Below are 21,696 nucleotides of genomic sequence, written 5' to 3'. Positions count from 1 at the left end.
TAATTGCAGGGGATGTGGCATACAAATTGTGGACGGATCTCCAATCAAGTTGTAGTTAGTTGTTTCAGCCAATTATGTTCCCACAATGCTGGTCCTCCTGTTTTTACCACATACAAGCTCAGTATGGCTTGTTGGTTGTTGTATTTCACGGATATGGATGTCATTCCCGCAGGACTTATCTTTTTTTCCAGTATAAGTTCTTAGTTGCATACCTAGTATTTTTGAAATGCCGTTCAAACTCACTTTGTGGAATGACTGAAACAGCTGAACCAGTGTCTAATTCCATTTTAATTAATTTGTCATTCACTTCTGGTGTAAGCCACATTGCTTGTCTATTGTTAATTTTCATATTGTACATCTCAAGGCTACACAATTGTTTGTCACTCTCATCATTATCAGAGTTTTCAACAACAACATGCTTTTTGAAACTGCAACTTGAGTTTTTATCTTTTTCTCTTCTCTCTGCTGCCCATTTATTTTTGTCTGCCCAACATGCTCTTTGTATGTGTCCTACTTTGTTGCATTTTCTGCAAGTTGTGCCTTTAAACCTGCATTTACTTGCTGTATGTGAGCCACAAATGTAACACAATTTGCTTGGCCGGACTGGTTTCTGTTCATACGATGACATTTTGTTCATGCTCACTTTCATTCCTGCCTGCAACTCAATGATACAATGATGACCCCCATCACCCAGGGAATGCCCTCTTCTCTTTGTCACTTTCAGGAAGGAGATACAGAAGCCTGAAGGCACACACTCAGTTATTCAGGAACAGCTTCTTTCCCTCAGCCATCTGATTCCTAAATGGATATTGAACCCATGAGCACTACCTCACTTTTTTGCAATACATATATTATTTCTGTTTTTACATTATTTTTAACCTATTCAATGTACATATATATACTTACTGTAATTGATCTGTAGGTATTAATCTTTCTGATGTCGACAGCCATTTCTGTTTTTTTTAATGATTATTATCATCCAGCACTCTCTTTATGAACCCATGACGACTTCCATTTTTGGCTAAAGCTTGATTATGTCTTCCTTTCTGAAGACCGTCTCTGCATGTGTTCGGCTGTTTTCTTTTCTTTTACTTGTCATTCTTCTTGCTGTTTTTTTTAGTTCAAATGTTTTGCTTTGCTTTAAAAGGTTGGTAGTCATCTCGGGTTTGTTTTAAAAACTGCTTTGCCACAAGTGCTATGTTCTGTAACTTCAAAACATTAACTTAATTCAAAGGATGACATGGAGTCCAAGAATGCAAGTTTAACTTTGTCTTAACTTTGTGAGGAGCAAGTGTATCTCATAGTTGTGTGATGATATGTGCAATTGAAGTATTTATATATGTAGCTCGCAATTAATTATCTAAACGAACAGGAATGCTTAATGAACCAGTATATATACAAGAATACTCAAATATTATTGAAATGTTAAATACGCAACTGAGCAAGTATGTATAAATTGTGGAATTTGTGACCACATCTGAAATAAGAATGTTTATGTCTTTTTTTTCCAGCCAGACTTCCTAATTTGCCTACTAAGCCACTGATTACACCTGAGTTAGTAGGCCCCAGTATCCATCTCAAGTGCGCTTATGTTAGCCCAGCGATAAATGGCAGTGTGGGATATGTGGTGGTATGGTCCCGGATTTCCTCACTTCACATGAAGGAAGAGCTAAAGAGAGACACAACCTGGCAGATGTTCTCATTTGTGGAGATGGATGGTACTTCTTTAAGGCTGGGGGACACGGTAATGATTTCTATATCAACTATGTCCAGAATTCATTTGTGATCAAACTCATTTTTAATCAAAAGGCTGAAAACTGCAGATGTTGGAAATTTGAAATAAAGATAGAAGTTGTTGCCAACGCATCTGTAGAGAAGGAAACTGTAAACATTTCTTCCAAAGGGTTATCAACCTATGTTTCCTTCTTCACAGAGTATCCCTAGCATTTTCAGTGTTACTCATTCTTGAATCTTGTTCAGGTATCTTTGAAAGACTTTGGGATAAGATATCAACAGTAAGGTTATTCTTTTCTGTCCTTGCTTGTTAGTGGCTCCAGTACTGTTTCACTAAAGGTCAGTGTAAGCCTGAAGAACAAGACATTTCTTTTGACCGGGATTCCCAACATCTGTCATTTTGTTACTTTTCATTCACAGAAGCCAGTTAGAAGATCACATGAAGTGTTCTTTCTCAAATGTGCCTTGGGCTTCATTGGAACCACGTAGATTGTCAAAGACAGACAGGTTCAAAAATTAAAGTGACAAATACAGGAAGCTTGAGATCTCATGTAGGAATGAATGAAATGTTTTGCAAACTGTCCAACAAACCTGTATGTGGTTTACCCAGCACAGAGGAGATAACTTTGTAATGTGCATTCATATCCAATACACTTCTGATTTATGGAATAGGACAACTTGCAACTGTCATACTTAACATATTTTTGTAGAAAGTGGCTTGGATTATATTGTTGGCTGATTTTCAGTTTATTTCAATTGCAGATTTTACATCTGCTCAGAAATCTACGTTAGATTTAGGCACATGGAGACTTAATTGGATTGAAAACTGGCTTGGCCATGCAAGGTGGGATTAGTTTAGACTGACATCATGGACGTCATGTGATGATGGACTTGCTCATATGCTTTACTGTTCTATACTCTGTGCATCCGTTTATGGCAGAGGGTTTCTTTTCATGAAATATCTCTACCATAATTTGTTTAATTTATAATTTTCTCTCATTAAGCTGAAAAGCTGAATCAAATAGATTGGAGGATGTCCTTCAAACAAACTATAATGCAGAGATTAGATAGTCACATGCAAGTGATGTGTGGCTTAGAGAATCAGTGCTGCAGAACTATGACTGATTAATTTTCCCTACAATCTGTCAAACCTATTGAATAGTTTCCCTGTGCTTCATGATCAAAGCATTAACATCAATATAATATGCTCTTTCCAGTATACTATAATGAGGTTGTTGTTTTATTGAAATATCGGCTGTAACAGATGTTTTGCATACAAGGTTTTTCAGTTCTCAGGGTGTCTAAGCTTAGCAATAGCAGCTATGTCTCATACAGAATGTGAATAAATATCTTTGGATAATAGCCCAGTTTGAGCATGACTGCACCATCTGGCAGTCCCAGCAGATACCAAATGGTTGCAGGTTATTTTATTTAGAGATACAGCACCCTTAACAGGCCCTTCTGGCCCAATGAGCCCCGTGCTGCTCCATTGCACCCATGTGACTTGTTAACCTACGAACCCGTGTGTCTTTAGAATGTGGGAGGAAACCAGGACACTGGGGAAGCACGGTCATGGGGAGAATGTACACACTTCTTAATTAATTACTTTCTTAAATCAATCACCCCTAATGAGGCAGAGGCTGCCTACAGCAGCTCGTCAGAGTCCACAGTCCTGGGCCAGTCTTTCAAGCTGTCCCCAGGTGAAGCAGGTCTTTTTTTCCTCTCTCGGGATGTGGTCTTTGGAGTGTGTGTTGCTGTTTCTTTAGTGCTGGGTTTATGAGATGGGATTGCTAGACGCATACCCAATTCTCCTCCTCTCGCAGCCGGGCTAGAGTTAATCTCCTTACTGAACCAGGGCCATTGGCACTGTGATAGCACTATGCTAATCACTATGCTGCCCTGCCTCCCCTATGGTACCATGCAACGAGATACAGGCTGACTTGTTCTCTGCAGAATGGGAAATGTGACTCGTGATAGCATCTAAAATAGTATCACTTTAAACTGTTCACAGGAAATCGGTGATTTCTATTGCTTGCATTCTGATTCACAGGTATACTGCAGCGTATCAGCTTTCTTGCAGGACTTTCCAGATATACACAGCTCGTCCAAGAGTAGTGAACCATTCTTTGCTGGAATTAAGGTGAATGAAAATATTCTCTTCAGTTCAAAATCTCAATGCCTTTGTAGCACTTTATGGTAGTGTTTGTTGAATTTCAAGTTAAAGTGGATTGCAAGGAAGTATCCTGTGATTTTTAGATCTGGACCTTAGTTGGAGATGTTTTATCTCAACTAGTGATATGATCCATCATATTCAAAGCAATGCACACCCAAAATGCTGGAGGAACTCATTAGGTCCAGTAACATCTATGGAAAGGAGATATTTTGGGCTGGGACCCTTCTTCAGGAGTCATTCAATTATTGATGGAGAGCCATTGAGATAAAATATTTCCATTTACTAATCTGCTTTTTTTTTTGCAGAGTGCCAAGGTCAATAATAAAAATCATAGTTGCATTAAAACACATCTTCTGATGTAAAGTTAAAGTTGGGTGGATTGTCAGATGTGCAACTGAAGCTTACTTGCAGTTTCACAGGCACATAATGCCAAATATACATTCACATGAAAAGTGTAAATTAAACGTAAAATACAAAAAATAGTATTAAAATTTTTTTAAAAACATCCATTGAGATGCAATGTGGTCAGTGTGACCCTTGCGTTTTTATACTGAGGAAGTGATTAGGATTATCTGGCTTGAAGAGAAGTAGCTGAACTTGAATCTTGTGGTGTGGAACCTCAGGCATCTGTACACCCTGCCTGATGATGCCCTTGAGAAGATGGCATAGTCTAGAGGGTGGAGATCCTTGATGATAAATGATACCTTTTGGAGGCAGCACTTCATGTACAGCATTATGCAGCAGTTTATGTATCACATGTATCTAGCTAGGGTGCCTAAGACTTTTGCACAGTACTGTAGTAATTTTATCTATTGCACTGTACTGTTACCATAACAAAACAAATTTCATGACATACGTAAGTGATGATAAACCTGATTCTGATATGTGTCTCTGAGAGTGGGAAGGGGGCAGGGAGAGGGGAATAATGGTTGGGAAAAGGGGAAGGGAGAGGGGAGGGAGTGAGAAGTACCAGAGAGACATTCTGTAATGATCAATAAACCAGTTGCCTGGTGTCTCAGAGCTAGGTGTGTCTACACCTGCGCCCACCCCTACCCCTGTCACTCCTCCTCTGCCACATTTCCCACACCCTTCCTGCAGTGCTCAACCCTCGCTATTTCCAAAATGCTTTGCTCCTGCCAGATTTACAAACTCGCTGTCCACTCCACGTTGACAAATATAGATAGTACTGTGCAAAAGTCCCAGGCACTGTAGCTACTGCGTATATATGTGCCCAAGAATTTTGCACAGAATACTATATATTTCTGATGGTGAGCAGGGATGTGCTGGTGATGTATAGGGTCGAGTCCTCTACTCTCTTGAGCTTCTTATGTTCTTTGTTATTCACATTGCGAAACCAGGCTGTGATGCAACCAGTCGGGATATTTTCAACAGTACATCTGTAGAAGCTTGTTAGTGTTCAGTGACATTCCAAAAGTCTTTAACCTTCTAAGAAAATAAAGATACTGCAATGCCTTCCTTATTATTGTTGGGCCCAGGATAGGTCATCTAACATGTTAATGCCCAGGAATTTAAAGCAGCTAGCTCTCTCCACCACCGATCCACCAATGTATACTGACACTTGTTCATCCTCCTTCTGCTTCCTGAAGTATAAATTAATTCTTTAGTTTTATTGACACTAAATGAAAGGTTGTAGTTACAACACCCCTCAATCTGTGTCCTGTCTTGCTCCTGTATGCTGATTCGCCACCACCTTGGTGTTCCAAGGCATTTCATCGAAGCAATATTGCAGCCCATAAATGTGGTAGAAGGCTAAAAGATGGATTAAGTACAAAAGGTTCACGGAAGCAAGAAACGTTGACTCTTGAACATGAGATAATCTGTAGATGCTGAAAAAGAAAAGTGTCTCGGTCGGAAATGTCGACTACTTACTCTTTTCCACAGACGCTGCTTGACCTGCTGAGTTCTTCCAGCATTTTGAGTGCGTAACATTGATTTTTCATTCCTCTTCATAGATACTGCGTGGCCTGCTTAGTGCCTCCAACATTTTCTATGAGAAGGTCGATTAAAAATGGGTTTTCAGAAACATTCTAAAGATTGGAAAATTCAGGAGGGAGGCTGAGGATGAAATCCAAGCACAAAAACCTTAACAGCTGGTTGCAAGGGTATAGAAGTCACAGTCAGATATAAGGATTGGTGATAGCGGAGGAGAGAAGCCATGAAGGGATTTGAAAGCACTTTAAAATTGGTGTCTCGGCCCGAAACGTCGACAGCGCTTCTCCCTATAGATGCTGCCTAGCCTGCTGTGTTCTACCAGCATTTTGTGTGTGTTGTTGTTTAAAAATAGTGTGTTCATTAGTAAGCATTGTGAGAAAGAAGACATAGTATGCTTTCAGCAATAATTTATTCTGTAACAGCACCCAAGTTCGAAGGGTTGGCCACCATGATACTGGAAAATAATGCAGATCATACATAGGCAAACTTGATTTTTATTCCATTTGTCCACATTCTCTGTAATCAGTTACCGGTATGCATAGTCACAGACAAAGAAGAAATTCTCCTTTTGGCTTTTGAGAACTATAAAAAAACTGCTGTATGGCATTTTAAAAAAAAAGCAGACTTTATAATTACAAGATATTGTTAAGATACAGTGATCTTTGATTAAAACTGATTTTTTTATCATAACCCTAATACAATAATTAATTGAAAGTAATTAACTGGGATGTCGTTTGAGATGCAAACTTTGTACTCCAGTGAGCTAATATTTAAAAACTAACTGTTTACTCTAGTTGCAAAGTTTGCTGGTTGAAATTGATCTCTTTCACATAGTTTGAGCCAGAATCTTTGCACATAGCTGAAGATGAAAAGGAGCATCCTCTGTCAATCAAAAGTACTATTCCTATCCCTTGCCTGGAGGATAGCCAGAATCTAAACAATTGTAAATTAACTCTGCAGTTAACCATCAATGACTCAGGTAAGAATTAAGGTTGTGAATGAATGCAACAAATTCGATGTTATGTAAATTGTGGTTTAGCAAATGATAAAATCGATCATACTTTCATTGTTTGGTGTTAAGTCTTTTTATGAATTGAAACATTCTTGCATGTTGTACTTCATTTATTTATTTCTTTTAATGAGATCTTGTTTTATGCTTTCTGACCGTTCAAGCTGTGCCGCCCAGTGAGCCCCAATTTAACCCTAACCTAAACACACAACAACTTACAATTACCAATTAACCCGTACATCTTTGGACTGTGGGAGGAAACTGGAGCACCTGGAAGAAACCCTCGCAGTTACAAGGAGAACGTACAAACTCCTTACAGACAGCGATGAGAATTGAACCTGGTTTGCTGGTACTGTAAAGCGTTGTGCTAACCTTATCAAAATGGTTCACTTATTTCCTTTGATGATAAAGAGTTAACTGAATGTGAAAAAGATGCCAAAATAATATATTGAATAAATTTTCTTTATCCACAAAATAGCATTTATATGCTGTATCAAATGCTTGTAATCTCTATGTCAACATTTCAGATGTCAAAAGCAGTATTGCATACTCCAAAGATGTAAAAAATTATTTTGTATTTGCTGATGTCCATATGAAAGTCCATTTAAACAGTCTTTATTTTGGTACTTACATTGCCAAGTCTGTATGAAAATAATGTGATATCCCACACAAGGATGATGTTGTGAACAAATTTACATTGGATTTACTGACTTACATGTGAAAGCCAATTTAACCAGTCTTCACCTTGTACTTGCATTGCGAAGGCTGTTTGAAAATATTGTGATATTTATCAACATGCATTGTCCATCTCTCTGATAACAAGAAAGAAACTGTAATGCTCTCTGCTCTGGACTACAAATTACCAACATGCAGCTGTCTAAATTAACACACTTTTATATAAATTGGTCTGAAAAGCATGACCAAATCAACTTGTTAAAATAATGAGCAATATTTATAGAATAGTACTGGATGATTTCCAGGATTCATTTTTTTAGCAGATCTTTTGCACTGTAACCTTAATTACAAAGTTAAAAACCAATCAGCAGATTTGGAAGCCAAAAATAAAAATGACATTTCTGGAAATACTCCAAAGATCAGACAGCCTTTGGTGAGAAAAGTAGATTAACTGTTCAGGTTGATGACCTTTGTTGTTGGGTTCTGAGGAAAGATCATTGACCTGATACATTAGTTCTTTTTCACTCTCCACAGATGCTGTCTGACCTGCTGAGTAGTTCCAGAATATTTATTTTTAAAAGAGTGTAAAATTATTTGAGCAAGACACTGAACAAGTAACAATTTACATAACCCCTGCTGGTGCATTTCTGAATCAGTCATTAATTTCAGATTCCTTTAAACTGATAAAATTACTTTGACCATTTGTTTCTCCCTTTGGCGATCTTTACAGTGTAAAACGTAATAAAAATCAGTTATAGAGACCTGGGGTGTTTCAGCTAAAATAGCTAATGGCAGAAAAATGTTTGGATAAGGCAAAATAAAGACATTAAAGTGTTATTGTAAATGCGAAGATTTTGTTATAGATCACTGAACAGTTTGGGAATGGGTATATTTGAATTGGATTGCCATGGATGAAGTTTTTTTTGCAATACAATAATATGTTTCCACACTCTAGCTTATATCAAAAGAACATGTTAAGTTTGAATTTTATTGAATCAATGTTAATAAAATGTATTTTGACAGCTGAACAACAAGCACAAGCAGTCAGGGCTAAAGTGCAAAAATATAATTTTCGTGGAAAGGAAGGCATTTCAGATTGGTGTATTCTTCATCTCTGGTAGAACTTGCACATTAGCTACTTTATGTACATACATTACAGAAGAAATCCATTCACGCCACCAATTCCATGCCAACACACAGAGCACAATGCCATTAGAACCATTCCTTATTAATATTTCTCTGTATTACTGCAGCTTATTCTCTCCCACAAACGACCATCAACTACTGTGGTTCTTCTTAGAATTCATCTACAATGAGAGTAATTTACAGTAACCAATCAAGCTAGCTGCATATTTTGAAATGTTGAAAGTAAGCAGGGCAACTAGAGGAAGCCCATGTTTCCACAGGGGTCATTCAGGATCAAGTCATACCCGGTCTTATTGTAACATCAACTCTCCATTCATAGAGTCATGGAAAAGTACCATACAGAAGAAGGCCCTTTGGCCCATCTAGTCTGTACTGAACCATCTAAGCTGCCTAGTCTCAATGACCTGCACCCAGACTATTGTCGTCCATAATCCTATATTTGTACATTTGGCAGAAACTTCACCTCCTGCTTATTAAGAACCTTTCTCACTTGAAACATTTAAAGGAGAGAATTCCAAAGATATGTGATCCTCTAAGAAAAAAACTGAGTTCCTCTCATTTCTTCAATATTTTAAATAGTGATCCCCTAATTCTCCATTATCCCATGAGGTGAAACATCCTCTCCATTTCCGCTCTGTCAAGTCTCTTTAGAAACTTGTGTATTTCACTCAGTTATTTCTCATTCATATAAACTCCAGCAGGTCTCTTCAGTCTTTCCTCTGAAGACAAGCAGCCATTCTAGGTAGGAAGACTCTGAACTGTTTCCAACACATTTACATTCTTCTTTATGTAAAGAAACCAGTACTATACATACATTTCAAAGTAAATTTATCATCAAACTACATCTATGTCACCATATACAACACTGAGATTTGTTTTCTTGTGGCATTCTCAATAAATCCATAATAGAATAATAATCTCAACAGAATCAATGAGAGACTGCACCAACTTGGGCGCTTACCCAGTGTGCAAAATACAATAAACTGTGCACATACAAAAAGAAAGATACCACAATAAAAAAATAAGCAATAACTATCAAGAACATGAGTTGAAGAGTCCTTGAAAGTGAGTCCAAAGTTTGTGGGGACATTTCAATGATGGGGCAATTGAAGTTGAGTGAAGATATCCCCTTTGGTTCAGGAGTCTGATGGTTGAGGGGTAATAACTGTTACTGAACCTGGTGGTGTGAGTCCTGAGGCTGCTGTATCTTCTTCCTGATGGCAACAGTGAGAAATGAGCACGTCCAGGTTGGTGGGGGTCCCTGATGATGAATGTTGCTTTACTGCAATAGTGTTTCATGTAGACGTGTTGAATGGTGGGAAGAGCTTTACCTCCCCTGACTTGGCCGTATCTGTTACCTTTTGTGGGATTTTCCATTCAAGGGCATTGGTGTTTCCATACCAGTTTGTGATACAGCCAGTCAATATACTCTCCACCACACATCTATGGAAGTTTATCAGAGTTTAAGATGTCATGCCGAATCTTCACAAACTCCTCAGAAAGTAGAAGTGCTGCTGTGCTTTCTTTGTAATTGCCCTTATGTGCAGGATCCATGACAGGTCTTCCAAAATAATAGAACAGAGAAATTTAAAGTTGCTGGCCCAGATTCCGTCCACATGCAGATGGAGCTCTTGCTGCAGTCTCACCAATGCCCTATATAACTGAAGCACTATCTCCCTTCAATTCATTCATCAATAAACAATAATAATTTGTTAGACCATAAGACATAGGAGTGGAATCAGGCCATTTGGCTGATTCATGGCTGATCCTTTTTTCCCCACCTCAACCCCATTCCTCAGCCTTCTCCCCATAACCTTTGATGCCGTGTCCAATTAAGAACCTATCAATCTCAAAGTACAACAACCTGGCCTCCACAGCTGCCTGTGGTAACAAGTTCCACAAATTCACCTCAGATTAAAGAAATTTCTTCACATCTCTATTTTAAATAGATGCCCCTCTATCCTGAGGCTGTGCTCTCTTGTCCTAGACTCTCCCACCATGGGAAACATTTTTTCCACATCTACTCTGTTTAGGCCTTTCAATATTCAAAAGGTTTCAATGAGATCCCCCCTCAACCTTATGAATACCAGAGAGTACAGACCCAGAGCCATCAAACGTTCCTCATATGCTAACACTTTCATTGCTGGAATCATCATTGTGAACTTCCTCTGAACCCTCTCCAATGCCAGCACATCTTTTCATAAATGAGGAGCCCAAAACTATTCACGATACTCAAGGTGAGGCCTCACCACTGCCTTATAAACCCTCAGCATCATAGCCTTACTCTTGTATTAAAAACCTCTTGAAGTGGATGCTAACGTTGCATTTGCCTTCCTCACCACCGACTCAACCTGCAAGTTAACCTTTGGGGTGCTCTGCACAAGGTCTCCCAATTCAGTTTGAATCTCAAATATTTGGATTTTCTCTCTGTTTAGAAAATAGTCTGCACATTTATTTCTGCTAACAAAGTGCATGACCATGCATTTTCCAACATTGTATTTCATTTGCCATTTTCTTGCCCATTCTCCTAATGTCTAAGTCCTTCTGCGGCCTACCTGTTTCCTCAACACTACCTGCCCCTCCACCAATCTTCATATCATCTGCAAACTTGGCAACAAAGCCATCTATTCCATCATTGAAATCAGTGATATACAGCATAAAAAGAAGCAGTCCCAACACTGACCCCTGCGGAACACAACTTGTCACTGGCAGCCAGCCAGACAAGGATCCTTTTATTCCCATTCGCTGCCCCCTACCAATCAGCCAATGCTCTAACCATGCCAGTAACTTTCCTGTAATACCATAGGCTCCTAACCTGGGAAGCAGTGTCATGTATGGCTCTTTGTCAAAGGTCTTATGAAAGTTCAAATATATAGTATCCACTGCATCCCCTTTATCTATCTGACTTGTAATCTCAAAGAATTCCAACAGGATCATCAGGCAAGATTTTCCCTTGAGGAGACCATGTTGGCTTTGTCCTATCTTGTTCTGTGCCACCAAGTATTCCATAACCTCATCCTTAACAAATGACTCCAACATCTTCTCAACCAGTGTAGTTTTCTTCGCTGCCTTCCTCCTTTCTTAAAGAGTGGAGTGACATTTGCAGTTTTCCAGTCCTCTGGCACCATTCCAGTGTCCAATGATTTCTGAAAGATCATTGCTAATGCCTCCACAATCTCTGTGGCTACCTCTTTCAGAACCCCAAGGCGCAGTGGTGCAGTTCATCTGGTCCAGGTGACCTATGTACCCTTAGGTCTTTCAGCTTCTTGAATAGCTTCTTCCTTGTAATAGTAACTGCACTCAATTCTCTTCCTTCACACACTACAGCATCTGGCACACTGCTAGTGTTTTCCATAATGAAGATGGTTGCAAAATACTCATTTAGTTCATCTGCCATCTCCTTGTATACTATTACTATTATTTTATATCTCTTTTATATTTTACATATTTGAAAAAGCTTTTACTATCCACTTTGATGTTGTTTGCTAGTTTGCTTTCATATTTCATCATTTCCCTTCTAATGATTCTTTTAGTTAGTTTCTGCAGATATTTAAAGGTTTTTCAATCCTCTATCTTCTCACTAATTTTTGTTTTGTTCTGTGCCCTCTCTTTTGTTTTTACATTAACTTTGACTTCCCTTGTCCGCCATGGTTGTACTATTTTGCCATTTGAGTACTTCTTTGTTTTTGGAATACATCTCTCCTGTACCTTCCTCATTTTTCCCCAGAAACTCTTGCCATTGCTGCTCTTTTATCAACCCTACCAGCATCTCCTTCCGATGTATTTTGGACAATTCCTCTCTCATACCACTGTAATTTCCATTACTGCACTAAAATACTGCTACATTAATCTTTACTTTTTCCCTATCAAATTTCAAGTTGAACTGAATCATATTGTGATCACTGGCTCCTAAGGGCTCTTTTACCTTAAGCTCCCTAACCATCTCCAGTTCATTACATAACATCTAATCCAGGATAGCAGATTCCCCTAGTAGGCTCAGTGACAAACTGCTCTGAAAAGCAATCTCATAGGCATTCAGGAAACTCACTCGCTTGAGATCCATTACCAACCTGATTTTCCCAATCGACCTGCATGTTAAAATCCACCAGGACTATCATAACATTGCCCTTTTGACTTGTCTTTTCTTTTTCCCATTGTAATCTGTTGGGCACATCCCAGCTACTGTTGGGAGGCCTGTATGTAACTGCCATCAGGGCCCTTTTAACCTTGCAGTTTCTGAACTGAACCCACAAGGATTCAACATCTTCCGATCCCATCTCACATCTTTCCACTGATTTGATGCCATTCTTTACCAGCAGAGCCACGCCACCCCCTCTGCCTACCTTTATATCCCTCTGATACAATGTGTAACCTCGGACATTCAGCTCCCAACTACAACCACCCTTCAGTCATGATTCAGTGATGGCCACAACATCATACCTGACAAAATATAAGAGTGCAACAAGATAATTGACCTTATTTCTAATACTCCACGCATAGAGATATACTTGAGTGCTGTAATTACTACCCTTTTTGATTTTTCATCCCTGTTGCATTTATATCCACCCTGCAGGCTGTAATTTTGTCCTATCATCTGCCTGCCCTTCCTGACAGCCTGACTGCACGCTATCTTTGCTTTTTTACCATCTGTCTTGAGTCTCTTCACTCCAGTTCCCATCCCCTGTCAAATTAGTTCAAACCTTCCCCAACAGCTCTAATCAAACCTACCTGCAAGTATATTGGTCCACCTCAGGTTCAGGTGCAACCTGTCACTTTTGAACAGATCATACCTCTCTGAGAAGAGATCCCAATGATCCAAAAATCTGAAGCCCTGCCCCCTGCACCAGCTTCTCAGCCACACATTTATCTGTCAAATCATCCTGTTTCTACCCTCACGAGCACATGGCATAGGTAGCAATCCAGAAATTATTATCCTGGAGGTCCTGCTTTTCAGCTTTCTGCCTAGCTCTCTAAATTCTCTCTTCAGGACCTCATTGATTTTCCTTCCTCTGTCATTGGTACCAAGATGTCTGGCTGCCCTCCCTCCCTCTCTAAGATGCTGTGGATGCGATCCGAGATGTCCCTGACGCTGGCATTTGGGAGCTAACATACCACCTGGTTCACCTACTTACTTGCTGTGCCTTTGTGTTCATTTAGATAACATGTTTTATCATAGAACATAGAACAGTACACCACAGGAACAAGGTGTTTGGCCCACAGTGTTTTGCCGAACCAGCTAAAAAGCAAATCAAAAAACACCCTGAAACTAATACCTCCTACCAACACCATGCCCGTATCCCTCCATCTTCCCTACATCTGTGTGCCCACCCAATTGTCTCTTAAAAGTCTTCAATGTATTTGGCTCTACTACCCTATCAGGCAGCATTTTCTAGGCATCTCTGACTCTCTGAGTAAAAAAACTTACTCCTCACAACCCCTTTGAATTTACTGCCTCTCACTTTCAATGTATGCCTTCTGGTATCAGACATTTCAAGTTTGAGAAACAGATACTCTCTGTCCACTCTATCTATGCCTTTCATAATCTTGTAAACCTCTATTAGATCTCCCCTCAGCCTCTGGAAATCCAGAGAAAACAACTCAAGTTTATCCATCTTTTTGTCGGCCATGTGGAGCAATCTATGTTCTAAGCATACACCGGTATCTGTCCTCCTCTTTTCTTACGTTATATCGACGACTGCATTGGCACTGCTTCCTGCACACATGCTGAGCTCGTCGACTTCATTAACTTCGCCTCCAACTTTCACCCTGCCCTCAAATTCACCTGGTCTATTTCTGACACCTCCCTCCCCTTTCTAGATCTTTCTGTTTCTATCTCCGGAGACAGCCTATCCACCGATGTCTACTACAAACCTACAGACTCTCACAGCTACCTAGACTATTCCTCCTCCCACCCGGTCTCCTGCAAAAATGCTATCCCTTTCTCTCAATTCCTCCGCCTCCGCTGCATCTGCTCTCAGGATGAGGCCTTTCATTCTAGGACAAAGGAGATGTCTTCCTTTTTTAAAGAAAGGGGCTTCACTTCGTCCACTATCAACTATGTCCTCCATTGCATCTCCCGTATTTCACGCACCTCTGCCCTCACCCCATCCTCCCGCCAGCCCACCAGGGATAGAGTCCCCCTGGTCCTCACCTATCACCCTACCAGCCTACAGATTCAACGTATAATCCTCCGTAACTTCCGCCACCTCCTACGGGATTCCACCACCAACCACATCTTCCCCTCCCCCCCCCCACTCACGGCTTTCTGCAGGGATCGCTCCCTATGCGACTCCCTTGTCCATTCATTCCCCCCCCCCCCATCCCTCCCCACCGACCTCCCTCCGGGCACTCATCCCTGCAAACAGAAGAAGTGCTATACCTGCCCCCACACTTCTTCCCTCACCACCATCCTAGGCCCCAGACAGTCCTTTCAGGTGAGGCACCACTTCAACTGCGAGTCAACTGGGGTGATGTACTGTATCCGGTGCTCCCGATGTGGCCATTTATACATTGGGGAGACCCGCCGCAGACTGGGAGACCATTTCACCGAACACAGGCGCTCAGTCCTCCAGCAGTGGCGGGATCTCTCTGCTGTGGCCACACACTTTAATTCCACATACCACTCCCACTCCGACATATCTGTCCATGGCCTCCTCTACCGTCAAGATGAAGCCACACGCAGGTCGATGGAGCAATACCTTATCTCCCGCCTAGGTAGCCTTCTACCTGCCGGCATGAACATTCAACTCACAGACCTCCGTTGATACCCCTGCCCCCCCCCCCACCTTACCCCCATCCCTATCTATTATTTTAGTCTGGTTCTCTTCCTCACTATAATCTCCCCCCAGCCCTACCTTTCTTTCTCTTTTATTTCCCATAATTCTCCACCTTCCCCCTAGCCCATTTCCCTCCAGCCTATCACTTCCCAGCTTTCTACTTCATCCCTCCCCCCACTTCTTATTCCCCCCCCCCCCCGACCATCCCATGTTACTTCACTCCTGATGAAGGGTTTCGGCCCGAAACGTCGTCACTCCCTCCTCCCATAGATGCTGTCTGGCCTGCTGAGTTCTGCCAGCATTTTGTGTTTTTATTTATTTCCAGCATCTGCAGATTCACTCGTGTTACCAAGTTTATCCAGCCTCTCATGATAGCACATGCTCTCCAAACCAGGCAGCATGCTGGTAAACCTCTTCTGCACCCTCTCCAAAGCCTCAACATCCTTCCTTTTGTGAGGTGAGCAGAACTGTATGTGATATTTCAGATATGGCCTAACCAGAGTTTTATAAATTTGCAACTTTATAGTTTTCCGTCCAAAGGGATCAACTGCACATTTTTCCTTATATCCTATTAAATAAACTTTATCCATGCACTTAACCCATCCCCTCTGTAATCCCCTTTTGTCCTCTACCCATCTTTGTCTCATTAGTAACAAACGAGAGAATCTGCAGATGCTGGAAATCCAAGCACATCTGTACAGTATTTTTTTCCCAAAGATGCTGCCTGGCCTGCTGAGTTTCTCCAGCATTTTGTGTATGTTTGCTTTGTCTCATTAGTAACCGTATCGTTGGCGCCTTCATCCAATAACTTGTGAGAAGGTGAGGCCTCAGCATGCCACTCATTACATCTTGGTTTCCTATTAGTTATCTGATCTTCTTTCCAGGCTAGCAGATTACTTTCTAGACCATACGCTTTTCTTTATCACAATCACCTTTGATGTGGTACAATATCAAAGGCCTTCTGGAAAACTGTAAGTTCCCCTTTATCCATTACTTCTTCAAACACCTCCAACAAAGTGATCAGACAAGATTTTTCCTTCCCAAACCTTCGCTGGCTTTGCCTGATTACTGTGAATGTTTCAAGGTGCTGGACTGTTATAACTTCAGCTTTTAGAATTTTAATAACAGATGTTATTAATTGTTATTTAATAACAGATGCGACTTGGGCACCAGTTTCTGCTTTCAGTGTCCATCACGTTTTGAATAAAGGAATCTCATTGCAATTTTCCAATCAAGTAGAGTTTTACCCCATATCCAAGAAATCTCAAAAAATTTCAATCGAAGCGTGAACTATCTCACCTGCTTTTCTTTTAAAACCCTTCAATGAAACCTAATAGGACCTTGTGGTTTTTCAGCAAATGTGCCCAACAATTTTCTCAGTACCATATCCATAGTTTTCATAATTTTCTTAAGTTTCTCCCATCCTTCCAGTTCCCAAACACTTGAAATCCATGTTACTGTGCCATCTTGTTATATGCCAGATCTAATTGTGTTTTTCAAAAACAAAGTTGTAAGTAAATTTTACTATCTGATCTGGGACTACTAACTAAGACAACTTGTTATCTTAAATGTCAGATAGGCTGGAGGAACATTTGGAGTTTGCAGTATTGTATTGCTATCTTCCAGCTGCAGTTTATGTAAATTTAAACTTGCAATCTCACTGTATCAAAGTACTTTGCATAATTTCCACTGAGTCAATTTCCAGATTGAATGATAGAAATTAAATTTAGAAGACTTCTTATGACTTGGACTGATCTCAAATTCTACTTCTAGTGCCTAGAGCATTAAGTACAATAAATGATCTGTCAATCTTTTCTGTTCTGAAATTGCAAAAAGTTATGCAGATGAATTTGGAGAAGTGATTGTATTATTGTTTAGAGTGAATTGCCGAGTGGATGATTAGCTGGGCTCTGATACAAAGATTTAGAAGCAATTGACACAAAACTGGAACCATGAATATTCATACAAGAAGAACATGTCTTGGCAATAAATGTAATTCACCCACTCCCTCACCAAAAAAAGCTGAAAATCCATTGTGAAACAGTGTAAAGCTGTAAGTCTATCAGCTATTAAAGACAGAAAGTTCCAGGGCATTCAGCAACTTATGGGAGGACTGTATATAAACCTAAACCATGCTTCAGTGTCCTGCCTTAACGACTACTGTCCCTTTGCACTCACATCCATCATCATGAAGTGTTTCGAGAGGCTCGTTCTGAAACACATCAAGACCCTGCTGCCCCCCTCACTGGGCCCCATGCAGTTTGTGTATCGTCTCAGCCACTCAACAGATGACACCATAGCCACCATCCTCCACCTGGCCCTCACCCACCTGGACAAAAAAGACACGTACTTTCAAATGCTGTTCATAGATTTCAGTTCAAAATTCAACACAATCATTTCTCTGCATCTGACTGGAAAGCTGAGCCTGCTGGGCCTGAACACCTCCCTCTGCAACTGGATTCTAGACTTTCTGACTGGGAGACTTCAGTCAGTCCGGATCGGGAGCAGCATCTCCTACAACACCACACTGAGCACAGGGGCACCCCAGGGCTGTGTGCTCAGTACACTGCTGTTCGTTCTGCTGATCCACGACTGTGCTGCAACACACAGCTTGAACCACATCATCAAGTTTGCCAATGACATGACTGCAGTGTGTCTCATCTGCAAGAATGACGTCAGCATACGGAAGAGAGGTGCATTGGCTAACGGACTGGTGCAGAGCCAGCAATCTGTCTCTTAATGTGAACAAAACAAAAGAGACGGTTGTTGACTTCAGGAGAGCACGGAGCGACCACTCCCCGCTGAACATCGATGGCTCCTCGTAGAGATCGCTAAGAGCACCAAATTTCTTGGTGTTCACCTGCTGGTGAATCTCACCTGGTCCCTCAACACCAGCTCCATAGCCAAGAAAGCCCAGCAGCGTCTCTATTTTCTGCAAAGGTGTGGTGAACTACAGATACCTGTCTGGACACGCCCCCTGATGACTGCTGCTGTGGCTCCTCCCACAGACCCCTGTATAAAGGTGATGGAGGTCTGAGCCCGGCCTCTCTGTCTCCAGGATGTAGTATGGTGGTCACTCACTGCTTGTTCCTTCTTCCAGTCAATAAAAGCCGATATCTCGCCTTTACGTCTGAGAATGAGTTATTGATGGTGCATCAGAAGGCTGCGAAAAGTCCACCTCCCACCCCCACCCCCCCCCCCCCCCATCCTCACCACATTCTACAGAGGTTGTATCGAGAGTATCCTGAGCAGCTGCATCACTGCCTGGTTCGGAAATTGCACCGTCTCGGATCGCAAGACCCTGCAGCGGATAGTGAGGGCAGCTGAAGGGATCATCAGGGTCTCTCTTCCCGCCATTACAGACATTCGCACCACACGCTGCATCTGCAAAGCTAACAGCATTGTGAAGGACCCCACATACCCCTCATATAAACTCTTCTCCCTCCTGGCATCTTGCAAAAGGTACCAAGGCATTCGGGCTCTCACGACTAGACTGTGTAACAGTTTCTTCCCCCAAGCCATTAGACTCCTCAATTCCCAGAGTCTAGTCTGACACCGACCTACCTACTTATCTGTACTTATCTTTCTCACACACACACACACACACTCCTTTTGCAATTTTTGCTCATTTCTTTCTCAATCCCTGCTAAGACATTGTTTACATTTACATAATTTATTATTATATTGTAATTTGCCCTTTACTGTGCCTATTGTCTTGTTCATTAATCATGGTACAGTCTTGCAATGTCTTGTGCACTTTATGTAGTCCCGTGTAGGTCTGAGGTCTAATGTAGTTTTGATTTGTTTCACATACTCTAGTGTCGTTTGTATTGTTTCCAGGTTGTCTAGTGTAGTTTTGTGTTGTTTCATGTAGCACCATGGTCCTGGAGGAACATTGTTTCATTTTTTTACTGTGTACTGTACCAGCAGTTGTGGTTGAAATGACAATAACAGCGATTTGACTTGACTTGACTAAATGTCTTTGCAAGTTTTGGTACATTACTCCACTTCCTCTAGGCCCAGTTGGATGGGCCTACAACTAGGGGTCATGGGTTAAAAGTGAAAAGTGGAACGTTTGAGGGGAATATGAGGGAAACTTCTTAACTCAATTTCAGAACAAGAAGGCGGCGGGAGAGCACCTAAGGATTTCCAGTGGGAAGATATTTTGAGTTCTCGGGGGAAGAGAGAGGCCAGACTGCGCAGGCGCATGACGTCAGCCAGTTGAGCGTGAACAGTTTAAAAAGAAGGCAGCCATATCCAGTGGGCAGCAGAGTGAGAGGCAGCAGAGTGTAAGGGCTTTGGCTCAACGGGCTTCGGTGGTAATGGGACAAGGCGAGGCAGTTGTTGATTGCAAAAGGAAGTAGTATGTGTGTGAGGCTGGTTTTCTGTGGTCAGTGTCAGATGTGGGAGGTCCTGGAGTCTCCTGGCGTCCCGGATGGCCACATCTGCACCCAGTGCATCGAGATGCAACTCCTAAGGGACCGTGTTAGGGAACTGGAGATCCAGCTCGATGACCTTCGTCTGGTCAGGGAGAGTGAGGAGGTGATAGAGAAGAGCTATAGGCAGCTGGTCACACCGGGGCCACACGAATGGGTCACAGTCAGGAGAGGGAAGGGAAAGAGTCAGGTACTAGAGAGCACCCCTGTGGCTGTACCCCTCGACAATAAGTACTCCTGTTTGAGTACTGTTGGGGAGGACAGCCTACCTGAGGGAACCGAAAGTGGCCATGCCTCGGGCACAGAGTCTGGCCCTATGGCTCAGGAGGGTAGGGAAAGGGAGAGGAAGGCAGTAATGATAGGGAACTCTATAGTCAGGGGTCAGACAGGCGATTCTGTGGACGCAGGAAAGAAACTCGGATGGTAGTTTGCCTCCCAGGTGCCAAGGTCCGGGATGTTTCTGATTGCGTCCAAGGTATCCTGCGGTGGGAGGGAGAACAGCCAGAGGTTGTGGTGAATATTGGTACCAATGACATAGGTAGGAAAAGGGAAGAGGTCCTGAAAGAAGACTACAGGGAGTTAGGAAGGAAGTTGAAAAGCAGGACCTCAAAGGTAGTAATCTCGGGATTACTGCCTGTGCCGCGCGACAGTGAGTATAGGAATAGAATGAGGTGGAGGATAAATGCGTGGCTGAGGGAATGGAGCAGAGGGCAGGGATTCAGATTTCTGGATCATTGGGACCTCTTTTGGGGCGGATGTGACCTGTACAAAAAGGACAGGTTGCAATTGAATCCCAGGGGGACCAATATCCTGGTAGGCAGGTTTGATAGAGCTGTTGGGGAGGGTTTAAATTAGTTTGGTGGGGGGTGGGAATTAGAATGTGAGTGCAGGAATTAAGTAGAAGCACAAGGGCATGATGCTAAGAGTTCTGAGTTGATGAGGAAGGACAGGCAGGGGACAGAACATAATTGTAGCCAGTTAAAGGGGTTGAAATGTGTCTATTTCAATGCTAGGAATATTAGAAACAAGGAGGATGAACTTAGAGCATGGATTAGTACGTGGACTCTACGATGTTGTGGCTGTTACTGAAACTTGGCTGGAGGAAGGGCAAGATTGGATGATGCAGGTCCTCGGGTTCAGGTATTTTAAAAGAAATAGAATGGGAGGTAGAAAAGGGGGGGAGTGGCATTGCTGGTCAGGGATAGTATCACGGCTACAGAAAGGGAGGACGCTGCAGAGGGAGTGTCCACAGAGTCAGTCTGGGTGGAAGTCAGAAATAGGAAGGGATCAATCACTGTGCTGGGAGTAGTCTATAGGCCCCCAAATAGCCCTCGGGACACCGAGGAGCAGATAAGCAGGCAGATTTTAGAATGGTGCAGGAAATACAGGGTAGTAGTTATGGGTGATTTCAACTTCCCTCATATTGACTGGCACCTCCTGAGTACAAGGGGGATAGATGGGGCTGAATTTGTCAGGTGTGTTCAAGAAAGATTCCTGACGCAGTATGTGGACCGGCTGACAAGAGGAGAGGCTATACTGGATCTAGTTCTAGGTCAGGTGACAGACCTCTTGGTGGGGGAGCATTTTGGTGAGAGTGACCACAACTCCCTTAGCTTCAGCATAGCTATGGAAAGGGATAAAATCAGATGAAATGGTGAAGTGTTTAACTGGGGAAGGGCTAACTTCGAAGGGATGAGGCAGGAACTAGCGAGAGTAAATTGGAAACAGATGTTCAAAGGGGAAAGCACAGAAGTAATGTAGAAGTTTAGGGACCACTTGAGCTGGGTTCAGGAT

The 21,696-nt window shown here is 42.0% G+C and overlaps 1 protein-coding gene across 1 annotated transcript in view; it reads left to right on the top strand.

Annotated features, from left to right (window-relative positions):
- The window catches only part of LOC140714540 (von Willebrand factor D and EGF domain-containing protein), a 308,836-nt gene that overhangs the window by 70,125 nt on the left and 217,015 nt on the right, over nucleotides 1-21,696 (top strand). Inside the window, exons 5-7 of the mRNA XM_073025817.1 lie at nucleotides 1,512-1,744; nucleotides 3,785-3,874; nucleotides 6,695-6,839. Of these exons, the coding sequence (XP_072881918.1) occupies nucleotides 1,512-1,744; nucleotides 3,785-3,874; nucleotides 6,695-6,839 (468 nt within the window). The remainder of the gene's footprint in view (nucleotides 1-1,511; nucleotides 1,745-3,784; nucleotides 3,875-6,694; nucleotides 6,840-21,696) is intronic.

This window comes from Hemitrygon akajei, chromosome 2 (assembly GCF_048418815.1).
Source record: "Hemitrygon akajei chromosome 2, sHemAka1.3, whole genome shotgun sequence".
Taxonomy (NCBI): Eukaryota; Metazoa; Chordata; class Chondrichthyes; order Myliobatiformes; family Dasyatidae; genus Hemitrygon; species Hemitrygon akajei.
This window is presented reverse-complemented; position numbering and strand designations above follow the sequence as displayed.